Source organism: Eschrichtius robustus, chromosome 14, assembly GCF_028021215.1.
Source record: "Eschrichtius robustus isolate mEscRob2 chromosome 14, mEscRob2.pri, whole genome shotgun sequence".
NCBI lineage: Eukaryota > Metazoa > Chordata > Mammalia > Artiodactyla > Eschrichtiidae > Eschrichtius > Eschrichtius robustus.
Window position 1 is genome coordinate 29,180,414 of NC_090837.1, and position 18,459 is coordinate 29,198,872.

Consider the following 18,459-nt stretch of genomic DNA (forward strand, 5'->3'; position numbering starts at 1 on the left):
CATTTCATCAGATTTGGCATTAAAGGCTTTTGTGCTACTGCAGTTTACACGTTTAACAAAGATTTTAAAGCATATACTCTGTGTAAAGCGAAGTGCTAGGCATTGTAGCAAATACCAGGAAGAATCATACTTGACCCCTGTCCTAGAGAAGTTTACATTTTAGTAAAGGAGACAGATACAGGCTCAAATATTTTTAGGAAGTACAAGTCAACATGAAGAGGGGCCAGATGAAGGGTGGTGTGGTCAGAGGAAGATGGGATATGGGTTTGGTGGGCTTGTAGCTAACCTTGGGTGGTCGCACGGAGCATGGTGTTAGCGCGTGGGCTGCTGTCCTGTGTGAGGCTGCCCTCGGGACGGCACGGCTGGGTCTGAGGCCAGGGACCAGGCAGTTCCATTCCTGTGTCTTGTTACCCCGGAGCCATGGGCTTCATAGCCGCCTGTCACTAGCTGAGAGGTAATTAGGCATGACCTAGCAACCTTAAATTTTGGAATGTGTGGTTTATTTAATACATTCTTCTCCCACCCTTTGTCAATCAGTTAGGGTTAAAAACCACAGCTTTCTGTGCTTCACTTGTTCCATTTAACGTTAAGGTTTTATACTGCACTTCCTGCTCACTTTAATGAATGTTAGAGGTGCCACTGTGACAGGACATGACCGATGATTTTCCAGCTGTTTGGAGACTGGTGACTCAGATTAATATTTCAGATCTGACACTGCTCTTTCTCTTGGATTTTCTTAACATTTCCACAAGTTTTGAAAAATGAGCTTCTAAAATTAGTGTAAATAAGTATATATTTAGGCAAGCTGGTATGTCCAGGTACTGTTATGTTTCAGTTATTTTTTGGGTGGTCACCCTTTATCCCCAGCTCAAGACTGTGTGTGAAGAACTAGGTATATGCTTCTCTAACAAAAGGCTAGAGGTTCCCTTAGTCCGTGAAAGTGGTGAGTCAGCTGGTGTACATGTCAGTCTAATAATGCCCAGCCTTGTTATGCTATATTTCTAAGAGCTTGGGTTAAATATAGGACTGCCGCATGGCTCAGGTTTAAATCAGGAATGGTGAATAGGTTTGGGACATTTAAACCAGGTTGGACATAGTTTATCCTTCAGCTAGGAGACCCTCCAAAATGTTTCAGAGCTGTTTGGGGCTGGGATGCCACTAGGTGGCATGGCTTCTGTCCATAAAATCTGTTTCCTGCTGTCAGCCATACATGTCCACTTCCATAAGAGTGGAAGGAATTTATATTTTGGTTAATTCATTTATTAACTATTGAGTCTTTGTTGTTTATAAAATAATGTTAAGATATAAAGATGAATCATAGAAGATTTTGCCATCAAGGAGCTTAGTCTTGTTGGGGGATTAAGATATATACATAATTAACTGTAATCCAGGTTTAAAAAGTGAAACGTAAGCACATAAGGGTGTAAGTCAATGTCATGGCTAGTCTGAAGAAAAAATTACTGTTTTCATCTAGGAAAAAAGGGTAGGTAGAAACTGTGATGTGAAAATACTGTGTAAATAATAATAATAAATAATAAATACTGTGTAAAATCAGGGTTAACGAGTCTTCCATGGAGGAGATTGCTTTGAGTAGGGGGATGGAAAAATGAGTAGGATTTGAACATACGAAAATACAGGGGAGGGCTTCCCTGGTGGCGCAGTGGTTGAGAATCTGCCTGCCAATGCAGGCGACACGGGTTCGAGCCCTGGTCTGGGAAGATCCCACGTGCCGCGGAGCAACTAGGCCCGTGAGCCACAGTTACTGAGCCTGCGCGTCTGGAGCCTGTGCTCCGCAACAAGAGAGGCCGCGATAGGGAGAGGCCCGCGCACCGCAATGAAGAGTGGCCCCCGCTTGCCGCAACTAAAGAAAGCCCTCGCACAGGAACGAAGACCCAACACAGCCATAAATAAATAAATAAACAAAAAAACAAAACATGGGACTGGGAATCAATCCTATAATTAAAAAAAAAAAATGCAGGGGAAAGACCATGTAGAAAGTAGGAATGATGCTGAATACTAGCATAGGGACAAAGTGTAGAGCATTTAAAGGAAAGAATAAGAAATTAGTATATTCGGATAACAGTGCTCATGAGTGATAATAAAAGAAAATTAGGTTGAAAAGTTATAGCAAGATGAGAAAAAAGTTATGAGTGGATTTGTCATTTAAGATCTACTCACCCACCCTGGGAATGTCTAGAAGACACAGCTTTTACCATGATTGTGAGAAATTTATGAGGGGGGCCCTGGTACCCTTGAAGAGCTTTATGATCATCCTTCTTTGTAGGTTAGATCTTACAGAGGGGGGACTGCAGTCACTGAATTGGGAAACCTTAAGGCAATGGGAATAACTGGATCCTGCGGTGGTAGCACTTAGCCACACCCACAAGGCACGGTGGGTGTGGTCACCATAATACACTGCAGAGTCAAAGCAGCATTTATTTATTTATTTTTTAAAGCGGCATTTAGAATACTCAGACTCCCAGAGACCTACGGCATTAGCTACTTGATCATGGTGTTCTTAGAAGTGACATAGGAAGGAAGCCCACTAAATTCTCACTAGATAGGTATAAACAGAAAAGTTCTAGGTTAAGTGAACAGAAATCTAACTTTTGAATCATAAAAACTGAGAGTCATGGCTTCTCAATCAATTCCCAGACTTGAGCTGTTTACAGGCCCAGAATCCTTTGAATGAGGAAGCGACGAGGTCCCCTTGGGGAGAGGACCCCAATATGCTGCCAGATATCTACATTGTTCATCTTTCTCCCAGCCTTCCCCAAAGGGACCTACAGCCTTTTACCAGGGTAACTGAGCATTGGAGAAGAGGAAACAAGCAGACCTTTTGGGGACTACTGGACACTGGCTCTGAACTGACACCGATTCTAGGAGACTCAAAACGTGACCGCAGTATAGCAGTTAGAACAGCGCTTATGGAGGTCGGATGATCACTAGAGTTTTAGTTCAGATCTATCTCACAGTGAGGCCAGTGCGCTCCTGAACGCATCCTGAATCTGGTTATTTCCCCAGTCATCTCTTCAGTTCTGGAGTGCATAGACATCCTCACAGGTCTGGTTCCCTGACCTGTGAAGTAAGGGCTGGTATGTGGGCAAGACCAAGTAGAAGCTAGCAGAGTGGCCTCTACCTAGGAAAGTAGTACACCAAAAGCAACAACGCCGCATTCCTGGAGGGACTGCGGAGATTAGTGTTACCATCCAGGACTTGAAAGATGCAGGCATGCTGACTCCCACCACAGCTCCATTCAACCTGCCTATTTGGCTTGTGCAGAAGACAGATGGATCTTGGAGAATGACATTAGATTATTGTAAGTTTAACCAGGTGGTGGCTCCAGTTGCAGCTGCTGTACCAGATATGGCTTCATTGCTTGGGCAACTTACACATCCCCTGGCACCTAGTATACAGCTATTGACCTGACAAATGCCTTTCTCACCGTACCTGTCAGTAAAGACCACTAGAAGCAGTTTGCTTTCATCTGGCAAGGCCAGTACTGCACCTTCACTGACCTACCTCAGGGGTGTATCAGCTCTCCAGCACTGTGTCATAATTTAGTTCACAAGGGTCGTGATTGCCTTTCTCTTCCACAAGATACCACACTCGCCTGTTATTCCTGACATTATGCTGATTGGATCTAGTGAGCGAGAAGTAGCAAGTATGCCAAACTTACTGGCAAGACATTTGTGTGTCAGAGGGTGGGAAATAAATCTGACAAAAATTCAGGGGCCGTCTGCCTCAGTGAAATTTCTAGGGGTCCAGTGGTGTGGGGCATGTCAAGATAACCCTTCCAAGGCCCCTCCTGCAACCAAAAAAGAGGCACAATGCCTGGTGGCCTCTTTGGACTTTGAAGGCAACATATTCCTCACTTGAGTGCTACTCCAGCCCATTGACCAAGTGACCCAGAAAACTGCTAGTTTTGAGTGGAGTCCTTGCCCCCCGACACACAATATCTTCTCTGTTTCAGTCCCTGCCTGTGGCCTCATGGGGCGTTGCCCACAGTCAGTTGACTGAGGAAGGGAAAACTCAGGCCAGATAGACAGACGGTTCTGCCTGGCCTGCGGGCACCAGCTGCAGAACTGCCGCCCGTCTCTGGGACACCCCCGAAGGACAGCGGTGAGCAGAAGCCCTCCTGGTGGGCAGAACTTCCAGCAGTACACCTGGTTGTTCCTTGAAAGAGAAATGGTCAGAAGTACAACTGTACACCGATCCCTGGGCTGTGACTTGATGGTCAGGGACTTGGAAGGAACATGATTGGAAAGTTGGTGACAAGGAAATTTGGGGAGAGGTATGTGGATAGACCTCCCTGAATGGGCAAAAAACATGAAGATACGTGTGTCCCATGTGAATGCTCACCAAAGAGTGACCTCAGCAGAGGAGGATTTTAATATTCAAGTGGATAGGCTGACCCGTTGTATGGACACCACCCAGCCACCCCTGTCATCACCCAGTGGGCTCATGAACATGGCTACAGGGGCAGGGGTGGGCGTTACACATGGATTTCCACGCACCCAAGGCTAACCTGGCTACGGCCACCACTGAGTGCCCAGTCTGAAGCAGCAGACACCAGCACTGAGTCCCCAGTATGGCATCATTCCCCAGGGTGACCAGCCAGCTACCTGGTGGCAGGTTGATTACGTTGGACCACTTCCATCATGGAAGGGGCAGTATTCTGTCCTTCCTGGAAGACACATTTACTCTGGGTATGGACTTACCTTCCCTCATGCAGTGCTTCTTCCAAAACTCCCATCCATGGACTTACAGATTGCCATCATAGAGTCCACACAGCATTGCTTCTGATCAAGGAACTCTCTTCACAGCAAATGAAGTATGGCAGTGGGCCCCTGCCCATGGAATTCACTGGTCTTACTCTGTTCCCCACCGTCCTGAAGCAGCAGTCGTGATAGAATGGTGGAATGGCCTTTTGAAAGACTCTGTTACAGTGACAGCTAGGTGGCAGTCCCTTGCAGGTCTGGGGCAGGGTTCTCCAATATATGGCGCTGTTTTTCTCAAAGTCAGGAATCAAGGGGTAGAAATGGGAGGGCCACCACTCACCATTGCCCCTAGTGACCCACAGCGACATTTTTGCTTCCTGCTCTGCCTCTGCTTTGCTGGCCTGAAGGTCTTAATTCCATTAGGAGACACAACAATGAGTCCATTGAATTGGAAGTTAAGACTGCTTCTCGTCCACTTCGGGTTCGGGTTCCTCATTCCTGTGAATCAGCAGGCAAAGAAGGAGTTACCGTGCTGTCTGGGGTGACTGGCCCTGATTCCCAAGGGGAGATTGGGCTGTTCCTCCTCAGTGGACCTAAGGAAGAGTATGTCTGGAATACAGGAGAGCCCTTAAGCTGTCTCTTAGAATTACCATGCCTTGTGATTAAAATCAGGGGAGAACCACAACCCAATCCAGTCAGGACTACTCATGGCAGGAATGAAGGTTTATGTCACACCACCGAGGAAAGAACCACGACCGGCTGAGGTGCTTACTAAAGGCAAAGGGAATGTGGAATGGATACTGGAAGAAGGTGGTTATAAATACCATCTATGACCACATGACCAGTTACAGACCCGAGGACTGCAATTGTCATGAGTATTTCCTCCTTATTTCTTTTGAGTATGTATGTATGTGTATCTCAAGTATCTCTGTTTTCTTCCCTCTCTGATCCCTTTATTATGTAACATAAGATGTATTGATTTTATACATCATACTTAGGTATTATTAACTTTTACATTTAAAGTTGTGGGATATCAAAGGAGAAGAGTAAAAAACACTCAAGGATTTTGATTCTCTTGTGAAGGGGTTAGTGATTTTTGGTTGTATGCGAGAGAGTTGTGTCATGTTAGATGGAATTGTGACCTTGTTATTGTCTTCTTTTGGTGATGAAGGTTTAAGGAGACCTTTATGATTGCCAAGTTGACAAGGAATTAGTTTTATGTGTCAACTTGACTGAGTCATGGGCTGCCCAGATATTTGAACAAGCATTATTCTAGGTGTTTCCATGAAGGTGTTTTTGAATGAGATTAACATTTAAATCAGTAGACTGAGCAAAGCAGATTGTCCTTCCTAATGTGGATGGGCCTCATCCAATCTGTTGAAGGCCTGAATAGAACAAAAAGCTGACTTCCTGTGAGTAAGAGAGAAAATTTTTCCTGATGGCTTTTGGACTGGAACATTGGCTTTTTTCCTGCCTTCGGAGTCAAATTGAAATATTGGCTCTTCCTGGGTCTCAAGCTTGCTGGCCTTTGGACTGGGAACCATTCCATCGGCTCTCCTGGGTCTCCAGCCTCCTAACTCACCCTGCAGATTTGGGACTTATTGGTCTCCGTGACTGCATGAGCCAATTCCTTATGGTAAATCGCTTTCTGTATCAATATATACATCCTATTGGTTCTCTCTAGAGAGCCCTGACCTAATACACATTTGGTTAATCCTGACTGATATAGATTTAGTCACTGCTAGGTTAAATAGTTTGAAACCACTTTGGAAAGATTAATCCTGCATCACTGTATACAATGAATAGAAATGAAGAGGTACTGGGGAAAGGAAGACCAGTTAGGCTCTTTCAGCTACCTAGGCAACAAGTTTCTCTGAGCTAGAAATATAAGTTAAGGAAACAGCAGAGCACATATCATATTTGTAGAACTGGTAATGGATAAAAGTACTTTGCAAGAGACTGTGGAAGAGAGTAGAATGCGTGAACTCTGAGGAACTCCATCATTTATGCAGCTGCAGGAGAAGATACCTACAGGCAGACTGAGGAGGAGGAGCTGCTGAGTTGAGAGGAAATCAGAAGTCCAGAGTCCTTAGAACAGAAAACTGTTGTCAGTTGTGTCTGATGCCACTGAACAGCCATTTGGGATGAGGACAGAGTTGTTCAATAGTTTTGGCATATAGAGATTGTTTGTGATTTTACCTGTGGTTTCAGGGGCTTCAGAAGATTAGATGCCAGGCTGGAATGGCTTAAACAATGAATAGAAGGAGAGAAAAGAGAGACAGTGTATGTAAGACGGCCCCTTATGAGAAGCTTTGCTGGGAAAGGGAGCACAGAAACGGGATTGTGGCTGGAGGGGCATGAGAGGTTCAGGGAGAGTGGGATTGACCTTTGATAGGAAGAAAGACACTTCCTCCACTGTGAAAGGAAGGAAGGGCATAGTAAGTGTAGATGCCTATCATATTGTGCGTTTGAAGGTGGGAAAATGAGTGCATTTTCATCTAGGGACTTTCACTTTGCAGTGGAATATGAAGGAGAGTTATAAGCTGAGACCCAGAGAGGCAGAAGGGGTGTTGGAGGTCTGCAGAGTTGAAGAACAGACAGCCCCTTGAGGTAAAGTCCTGAGTGGGGAAGGGGATGAAGCTTGCTGGGCAGCTCTGGGGTCCTTGCTAAGGTGGGAAGCCATCATTGGTGTTGGTATTTACTGTGGATTCTTTTTTTCAGCTCGGGTGTGGGTGGGGTAGGGATATAGATGGCTAGATTCATCCAAGCATGTAAGACTCTCAGTTAAATGTAACTTCTATGTGAGAATAATTGCATTAAGACCTTCTCGGCCTTGGGACTTACATGGTGGTCCAGTGGCTAAGACTCCGCGCTCCCAATGCAGGGGGCCCAGGTTCGATCCCTGGTCAGGGAACTAGATCCCACATGCTGCAACTAAGAGTTCGCATGCCACAACTGAAAGATCCCGTGTGCCGCAACTAAATATCCCACACGTGGCAACAAAGATCCCGTGTGCTGCAACTAAGACCTAGCATAGCCAAATAAATAAGTAAGTAAATAAATAAATAAATCCTTCTCAGCCTTAAAAAGAATGTACTGAACATAATTTAACTTTTCTTGATGTCTAAGGTTTTCATTATATCAGCTATAATGCTCTGATTGTTAAAGTGATTGCTCTAGGTTCAAGTCGACGGGTTTTTATTACACATACATCACAATGCCAGGCTCTGCTGACATTGAACTGAAAGGTAAAATCCCTGCCCTAAGTAGTACCTGCCTGTGGTGAGAGCGTCCCTGGCTATGTGGACCTTCTGCCAGGGAAACACAGAACAGGTACCCTCTCCAGGACAGATGGGTGGATGGGGGTGGGGTGTCGAGGGAGGTTTGGTCCCCAGAAGAGGTGACCAAAGTAGTCAGCTGACTTGGAACTCAGAAGATCCATTGTCACACAAAACAACTTTGAAAATAGTGGTTAGAGTTCCAGTCAGACCATTAAAAACTAATGAAAATATTACATATTTTCAATGAGAAATATTACAAAAAAACAACCCAGTATTATTTAAAAATTAGAAGCTGAGAATTTATAAGCCTTTTATTCATTTTGAAACTTGTGTTGAGAAAATATTATTTCATTTGGTAAGGTAGATCTCAGATTTTGTGGAGATTTTTTGACTGAATGCTTGAGTGCTTTTAAGGGCTATAATATATGCTGACAGTGACTCCATGTATTTAACTCATCGTCAAAACTTCTGTCTTTTCCTTTTCTTTGGTACCAAATAAACAACTTTAAAAAAACCCAACAACACAGCACTGACTATGGCTACAAATGGAATAAAGGGAAGGAAAGATGTATGCATGTCTGTATATTAACTGGATAAACATTGGAAAAGGGTGAGCTGGGGGCAGATAACATTTATTCAGTGCATGTTAGAAGTCATGTACTAAGTACTTCCACATGTAGCAAATGCATTTAGTCTTAACAAAACCCCATGAGATGTAGATATCATTGATACCCATTTTACAGATAAGAAAATAAATAATTTAACTAAAATAAATAATTTTCCCTGAGTCAAATGGTTAGTGGTAAAAGTGGCAAAATCCTACATCTTTGGCTTTATTTCCTGTGTTCTTCCCTCCAAAATAGCTAAGGTAAAATGAGCTGTTGGCATTGTAAAAATTTTTTAAAAAGAGTTATTTATCTGTGATTTTTCTGAGCAGAAAAGAAGGTAGTGTTGAGGAATAAAGTAGACTTCCCTATATTGGCCAAAGCCCAAAGCATTTGTCAGGGTGATAGTAGACAGGGATGTATATTCAGTGTTCATAAATCAGGTTCGTATTTCTTGGGAGATAGTAGTGGTGGAGGTGAGTGGCAGGGAGGATTATCTGTGCACTACACTGAAAGTTCAGAGTTTGAAAGTCTCTCACTTGTTTGCATCATATGAGGGATATGTGTTTCTAATAATTGAATGGAACTCAATGAGCAGTACGTATACGGCTATTAATAGATTTTGTTGTTGTTGTTGTTATTTAAGCTTACGTTAGCTGCTACCAATCACTGATTTTTCAGTCTCAGATCCTTGGTATGTCTATGAAATCCCTTATTAGATAAGCATTGCCATAGGAGTTCTGAATGGATATGATCTTTGATAACTCTGTCCGTTCTCAAAAATATCTTTTGGAAATGTGGAAAATCAACCTGGTTGGTATTGTTGGTATTTTATATAAATGGAGAATACAGATTTTAGTGTATGACATAAATCTAAGAAACATGAAAAGGGTTTGTGTATGTGTTATATACTGGTTTGAAGAAATCACACAAAAATTTCCATCTGAGATTTTTTAAAAAGCATAGTTGAGACTTTTAAATATCTCTTCAAATTTAATTTGTCATGTTTCTGAAATGGAATAAATTAGACCTAGCTTGTATCATACTAAATATTTTATGCCTTACAGTTAGTTCTATAAAACTGTTTAGTAGTCCCTATTAACCACCTTCCTTAATGTTCCTAGGTTATTGAATCTTTGGGAATTATTATTTATAAGGCACTGGACTATGGCTTGAAGGAGAATGAAGAAAGGGAATTAAGCCCTCCCCTGGAGCAGCTCATCGATCGCATGGCCAACACGGCAGAGGCTGATGGCAGCAATGATGAGGGCTATGAGGCTGCAGATGAAGGTCTGGAGGAGGAGGAAGATGAGAAGAGAAAAATCTCAGCAATCCGGTCCTATAGAGATGTCATGAAGGTAAAGTTTACAATAGTACCTCTTTCTCTGAAGAGTTGTTATTTCACTTTAAAAAACTGAATGGTGATTTAGCTTTTGATAATAGTTCTTAGACTTTCAGCTGTAAGTGAAATGTATTCTAATTTCATTCTTTTACATGTAGCTGTCCAGTTTTCCCAGCACCACCTATTGAAGAGACTGTCTTTTCTCCATCATATATCCTTGCCTCCCTTGTCATAGATTAGTTGACCATAGGTGCGTGGGTTTATCTCTGGGCTTTCTATCCTGTTCCATTGATCTATATTTCTGTTTTTGTGCCAGTACCATACTGTTTTGATTATTGTAGCTTTGTAGTATAGTCTGAAGTCAGGGAGCCTGATTCATCCAGCTCTGTTTTTCTTTCTCAAGATTGCTTTGGCTATTCAGGGTCTTTTGTGTTTCCATACAAATTAAAAATTTTTTTGTTCTACTTCTGTGAAAAATGCCGTTGGTAATTTGATAGGGATTTCATTGAATCTGTAGATTAGAACACTCTCTTAACACCATACACAAAAATAAACTCAAAATGGATTAAAGACCTAAATGTAAGTCCGGATACTATAAAACTTTTAGAGGAAAACATAGGCAGAACACTCTCTGACATAAATCGCAGCAATATCTTTTTTGATCCACCTCCTAGTGTAATGAAAATAAAAACAAAAATAAACAAATGGTACCTAATTAAACTTAAAAACTTTTGCATAGCAAAGGAAATTATAAACAAAATGAAAAGACAACCCACAGAATGGGAGAAAATATTTGCAAATGAAGCAACCAACAGGGGATTAATCTCCAAAATATACAAACAGCTCATGCAGCTCTATATCAAAAAACCAAATAACCCAATCAAAAAATGGGCAGAAGATCTAAATAGACATTTCTCCAAAGAAGATAGACAGGTGTCCAAAGAGCACATGAAAAGATGCTCAACATCACTAATTATTAGAGAAATGTAAATCAAAACTATAATGAAGTATCACCTCACACTGGTCAGAATGGCCATCATCAAAAAAATCTACAAACAATAAATGCTAGAGAAGGTGTGGAGAAAAGGGAACCCTTCTACACTGTTGCTGGGAATGCAAATTGGTATAGCCACTATGGAGAATAGTATGGAGGTTCCTTAAAAAACTAAAAATAGAGTTGCCATATGATCTAGCAGTCCCACTCCTGGGCATATATCTGGAGAAAACCATAATTCAAAAAGATACTTGCACTCCAGTGTTCATTGCAGCATTATTTACAGTAGCCAAGACATGGAAGCAACCTAAATGTTCATCGACAGATCAATGGATAAAGAAGATGCGGTGTATATATATAGTGGAATGTTACTCAGCCATAAAAAGAATGAAATAATGCCATTTGCAACAACATGGATGGACCTAGAGATTAACATACTAAGTGAAGTAAGTCAGAGAAAGACAAATATTATATGATATCACTTATATGTGGAATCTAATTAAAAAATGATGCAAATGAAAAAACATAAATGAAGTGAATAAGGAACTAAAAATACTCGATTCTGTGATAAATGAAGAGTAAAAAGTTTTCCATTAAGAAACAAAACTGGGACTTCCCTGGTGTGGCAACGGTTAAGAATCCGCCTGCCAATGCAGGGGACACGGGTTTGAGCCCTGGCCCGGGAAGATCCCACATGCCGTGGAGCAACTAAGCCCGCAAGCCACAACTACTGAAGCCTGAGCGCCTAGAGCCCGTGCTCTGCAACAAGAGAGGCCGCTGCAACGAGAAGCTCGTGCACTACAACGAAGAATAGCCCCCGTTCACCGCAACTAGAGAAAGCCCGCACACAGCAACGAAGACCCAACACAGCCATAAATTAAAAAATAAATAAATAAATTTATAAAAAAAAAAAAAAGAAAGAAACAAAACTGTGTATACCTCTGAAACTGAGCTAACAGTTTTTGGTAGTGGTTTAGTGGGTATTTGTGGGGGGGAACAGGGCATGGTGAAGGAGGAGGGGACACCCACTCAACCAACCATGTCAGTAGCTTAACCCTGTCACCAGTCAAATGACAGATGTCATGGCCAGATTGCTCTTGCTCTACAGATTTGGAAGGTGAGGCATGGAGAGTCATTGGAATCTTACAGTTCTACTCAGTGACATTCAGTATGTTAACTTATAAAACAAAGATTCTTGGACATTCATCAGTTTGAACTGAGAACTCTTACACTGTTTTATTGTTTTTTTTTAATTTGAGCTACTATGTCAGCCCTCCTATCTTATTTCTATCATAATATGAAAAATAAACAATTAAAATGCTTTTTTAGAAAGGTTTTATAGATTGAAGGAAAACTAAGTTTACCAATTCCATTCTTAGGAATTTTATTGGAGAATATCATATACTCACCCCTTGTTTCTTAGTTTCTATGTTAACCAAAACTGATCAGTAAAAATTTCCACATCTTGTTACAATATGTTCTGAATATTTGTTTTAGCTACATGAGAAGAAAAATAATTGCTGAAACATTTGACAAGTAAACTGAATTTTATATATCATAAAACCCATTATTCATGGCCAAATAGTGACACATAGGAGTTTGTGATTTGCTCAGTGGGTTGAAATCTTCAATTAGTAAATTGGCTCCTGTTTACATTGTTGGAAGAGAAGACAAGAATTAACTGAAGAAATATATGCTTTCTCCTTGTTGAAAGTGGAAATGTGAAACTAAGTTTGAATAATATAAATAATAGAATATTTAGGAACTTGGAGACAATTTGTTTTTAATTCTTAGTGAGCAAGACCTTTTTATTGTGTAACTTTTCCCCTGAACAGTTGTTTATTCTTACCAGTCTTTCAATTTGGTATATGTTGTGTTACACTTGAAAATTACTTTCACGTCCATTGTTATCTGAGACTTATGGTAACACTGTGAGGTATTGGGTTGGCATTGTTATACCCATTTTACAAATGAAAGGACTAAGGCTCAGAGAGGCATGTGACTTGTCCAGCTTCTTTGAACTGAGTGAATGCGAGGAAGTTAAATTCAGAGGTTTATAGTCAGGTAGGACTTAGATTGGAACCCTGGTTTTGCCATTTTTGTACCAATTGTTTTACCCTGGATTATTTAATCCTATGATCCTTATTCTTATGTAAAGAGAGAATATCTGCCTGATTGAGTTTTGTGCAGATTAAATTAAATAACATAATTAATATAAAGTACCTAGTATAGTGCTTGTCATGAATAAAAATTTAATAGCATTTACTATATGCCACGCATTTTTCTAGGTGCTAGTGATACACCAGTAACAACATACAATTGGTCCCTGTTTTTATGGTTCTTAATTGTAATGGAGAAAAACAGGATATAAACAAGTAAAGTATAAACACATATATCATTTTTTTATGAGTCATTCCAAGGCTTTTTGCCACCGCATATAGGTCAGAATAAATTGCAGGCACAAATTTATGTCAGCAATAGAATGTGTTCTTCTCTTAAATTAAGAATATAACACCTAAAATATTTTTCTTTCAGATTGTTTGTTGAGAAACGTATAGAACTCAGTGGAGCCTTTCAGGAAGTATTAAGAAAAGATCATTCTTAAAAATTATTTTTGTATATATAAATATATCCTAGAAAAGATTCCTTCAGTTAACATTAGTTGAAAAGAAAAGGGATTGTAGACGTGAAGTAAACGGTGGTGGTGTTGGAGAGTGAAGTATGCAGGCAAGGAAGATTAAGGAGACCAGGGGCAGGATGATCGAAGAGGAGGAATTGAGACAGTGTGTGGAGAGGAAGAGTGAAAGGAGTGTTTGAGAAATGACTGAAGTTAGTATGAGAATAGCACATGAGCAAAGTTCTTCATTTGAGACGAATGTAAAAGTCTCAGCTTACTCATGCATTCATTTACCTTCTCAGATATTTAGGAAGCATTTAGTGTGCCTTCCTTGTGCTGAGCGCTCTATCAGATGCTTGGAGATGAACTTAACTGGGGTTAAATGAACCCCAGTGAGGTGAATATTATGGACCTGGTGTCTGGGACCATACTAGCCCATACACCTTGGTGTAAATTAGCAATCTGCTTTCCTTCTTCAGGATACTGTACTTCCATCTGTAAGAGAATCGTAATAAATAAAAATTTGCAATGTCTGTAATGTGGAGGATGTCCTTCTAGAAGGGGTACGCTTATGAATAATCTGAACATATGAAAGTAGTGGGCCAGCACAGGTTCATGGGAGGCTTGTAGGGCACAGAGAGGGGCACTGAACTCAGCCTGGTGGATCCTGGTTCTCTTACACAATACAGTCCCCCTAATAATCAGGGAACGCAAATAAAGCAATACCATTTGCCATTCTTTTGAAAGCAAGAATTTACTTTTGTTGAAATTAGAAATTATGGTAAATTTTTTTGCTCAGTAATTGATAGCTGCAGTGTAAATTTACATAGCTCTTACATAAAATAATTTGACAGTATATTAAGAAGTCTAAAACTATTCACTATTTATAATAGCAGAATGCTAGAAATATCCCAGATGTCCATTAATAGGGAAATGGTGAATTAACTGTGGTACAGCCAACTAGTGGCGTACTATATCACTATCAAAAGGGCTGCGGAAAGATCTCCAGGATATATCATTTACATCAGAAAACAAGGTGTAGAAAATTATGTATAGTATGCCAGCATTTATCTAAGAAAATGTATGGATAAGAATATATATAAAGTATTTGTTTATATTTTTTTTAAAAAAGAGGAAAGATAAACCAGAGTAGAAACCAGGACAGGCATTAAAGCTACACATCTATGAGTGTACTTGATTCTGTGGATTTGATTTAGAAACCATATAAATATTTTACATAATTATTAAACAAAACTGAATATAGAAATATAATCCCCCCAAATCCAAAGCAAACTGAGCCTGTTACCGCATCAGAAACGTGACCATATAGAGAGACCTGGAAAGCAACGATCACATAGTAGCAGTGAGCACAGCTGCCACCAGCTCATGGTCTCCGAATACCATTCCCTACTAAAAGAATTCCAGAATTCCTTAGAGAAATGGCTAATTCCAGATCTGGGAAGGAAATGTGTAAAATAGCCTGGAACATCTTGTCATACCAGAAAGCAAACAGACTATCCAAGGTTACTAAATTAAGTAAAAAGGACTCAGAAGCCAACTCAGGGAGGCTCCTGCATTGGTCAGATGGAAGAATTTGATCATCAATAAGAATAATAGCTGTGATGGATTAAAGCAGACCAAATATTCTGCATTCTCTGGACACATAAGTAATAATTAATAAAACCCTTTTGGTCACCTTTAGCAGTTGTTCAGTTGTTAACCAAGTTGTTAACCCATTTATTATTTTGACAACTGGCATATAGACAGAATCCATTCTGCCTTTTCCATAAGGACACCACCTCAGGGCGACCAAAGAGTTTTGGATGAATGTCTCTTTATAAAAGTATTCCAACTAATAAATGAAAGGGAAGTGATAGGGATTGCAAAATGGTAATATTCTGATTCTACAAAATAATAGCATTGTGGCATCACAAGAAACCAGCAGATTTTCTGTGCCTCCGATGGAAGTTTACAGCACCACCTGCAAAGTCTTCTTGCCAAATAAACAATCTGATCAAGGCTCTAGATCTAACTAATCTAACTACCAATTTATAGGAAGTCCAGGGGGCAGAAACATTTAAAATAACACCATAGGGACGCAATCAGCAAAATCAGATTGTGGGAAACTATGGCACAAATCACATAATTTCTTCAACAAGTAACTTACAAATTAAAAGGAAGGGGAGGGAGGAAAAACATAGGTTAAAAGAGACTTAATACATACCAATTGCAGTAGAATGAACCTCGATTAAAAGAAATAAATTATGAAACTGCGTATACATTTGAGATAATCAGGAAAATTTGACCTCTTACTCTATAGTTGATGATATTAGGAATTATTCATATTTTTAAATATGATAATAGTATTGTGGTTATATTTTTAAAAAAAGAACTCAGCATTTAGTGATATATGCTGAAATATTTACATGTGAAATTCAGATATCTGGGATTTGCTGTAAAATAATCCTGGAGGTGAGGCTTAAGTGGATGAGGATGTAGATAAAACAAGATTAGCCATGAATTGATAATTACTAAATTGGGTGATGGGTACACTGTAATTCATTATACTATTCACCTCGTTTTTTATATGTTTGAAATTTTTTCACATAGTAATACTACTATTAGGAATTTTTCAAAGAGGTCAATTTTTTTTTGCTTTCCAGTTCCTGTGGACTTTTTTTTAAATTTAATTTTATTTATTTATCAAAGAGGGCAATTTTTTAAACTCAGATAGAACTGACATGTAACATTATATTAGTTTCACTTGTACAATATGTATAATGATTCCCTATTTGTATAAATTGCAAAATGATCAGCACAGTAAGGCTGGTTAACATCCATCACCACACATAGTTACAAATTTTTTTTCTTGTGATGAGAACTTTTAAGCTCTACTCTTTTAGCAGCTTTCAAATATATAATACAGTATTGTTAACTATAGTCACCATGCTGTACATTACATCCCTAGGACTTACTTATTTTATAACTGGAAGTTTGTACCTTTTGACCACCTTCACCATTTCACCCACCCTGTACCCCCAAGCCCCAACCACTGGCATCACCCATCTGTTCTCGGTACAAAGAGATGTTCTTTAAAACAAAATGTTACATAGATACATGGAGATGTGTATCACAGCATTATTTATACTGTTCTGAAACTGGAAATAAATGACTCACAAAGAAATGGTATATCAACTACATGGATTATCATATGGTCTTTAAATTATAATTATGTGGGTTATGAAGCAATATGGGAAATTTTTGTTTTAATAAATGGAAAAAAGACCATAAAATTCTGCGTGTACTGCTATGTGTATAAAGAAGAGACTGTGCTCGGGAATAAAGATGCAGACCTACTAGAGAATGGACTTGAGGACATGGGGAGGGGGAAGGGTAAGCTGGGACAAAGTGAGAGAGTGGCATGGACATATATACACTACCAAACGTAAAATAGATAGTGGGAAGCAGCCGCATAGCACAGGGAGATCAGCTCGGTGCTTTGTGACCACCTAGAGGGGTGGGCTAGGGAGGGTAGGAGGGAGGGAGATGCAAGAGGGAAGAGATATGGGGACATATGTATATGTATAACTGATTCACTTTGTTATAAAGCAGAAACTAACACACCATTGTAAAGCAATTATACTCTAATAAAGATGTAAAAAAAAAAAAAGAAATGGTAGGTGAGTTATGGTTTTCAATAAATCTATAATGTATAAACAAAAAAAGACACTGCTGATTTATGATTTACCATAAATGGTATTAATGGCATTGTGATTCAGGGGGAACCATATGGCTTCAGAAATTCCATTCCTCTTATTGTTTAGCATTTGTATAATAAATAAAATATTGTAAAATTTTAGTATGGCTATATTAAGTTATTGCCCATGAATAGTTTTATAAGTTATATTTCCAGTGTTAATTCATACTTTCAAACAAAATCTGGCATGTTTCTGTAAATATAAGAATATAGTTTACAAATAATAAGCCCTGCTTATAAAAAGCTAATATGTTTTTGGTTTGCCACATAATGTCAGAATTTGCATGCTATTTTGAAAACTCATCAGGAGAAAAATCTAAGAAAAGGATAGTACTGTAGAGTGTGATTAAAAATAGAAAAAAAACCTATATTATTTAATTTTTTTTAAAGATTTGTTTTTTGATGTGGACCATTTTTTAAAGTCTTTATTGATTCCGTCACAATATTGCTTCTGTTTTACATTTTTTGGTTTTTTGGCTGCAAGGCATGTGAGATCCCTGGTCCCCGACCAGAGATCGAACCCGCACCATCTGCATCGGAAGGCAAAGTCCCAACCACTGGACCACCAGGGAAGCCCCTAATTTTATTATACCAAGCTAGATTAGTCCAGTGCACAGTTTATCTTCATCTTCAAATTGCACATGTATTACAGACAGCTGAAGTGGAATGAGTCTGTTATTTTCATTTGTGTATAAATTTGGCCTAGGTTTAATGGAGTATATCCAAGGGAAGCCATAATGTTTGTTTGAGCTTGTCTGTTACTGAGTGAAGGTGTGTTAACATAGGTTAGTTGGGTGACCATAGTCCATCAGTCAAATTAGAGTGACTCCAAGGAACAAACTGCAGTTCTCTGTACTTCAAAATGTTTGTTCTCTAAGTTTTGAAATTTGCTGGGAACATGCTAATTTTCTCACTGGTTTAGGCAAAAATTTAGTAATTTATCCTAACTAACTATATGATGCTACATTTAATGAAGATGATCTTTGTTATTATCTTTGTTATTAATTTCTTATGACAAATGCATGATTATACTCACTAGGCAAAACATTTTAATTATGGTTTAAAATTATATTCTACTTAGGTTTTTGCAAATAAAATTCTAAGCTTTGTGAACTGAATGTTTTTTAAAACATTTGAATTTT

At 39.4% G+C, this 18,459-nt stretch overlaps 1 protein-coding gene across 2 annotated transcripts in view; it reads left to right on the forward strand.

Moving 5' to 3' along the window:
- Positions 1-18,459, forward strand: part of SPIRE1 (spire type actin nucleation factor 1) — a 213,904-nt gene that overhangs the window by 116,976 nt on the left and 78,469 nt on the right. For both annotated transcript variants that reach the window (XM_068563759.1, XM_068563760.1), the window contains exon 3: positions 9,732-9,965. In XM_068563759.1, coding sequence (XP_068419860.1) covers positions 9,732-9,965 — 234 coding nt within the window. The remainder of the gene's footprint in view (positions 1-9,731; positions 9,966-18,459) is intronic.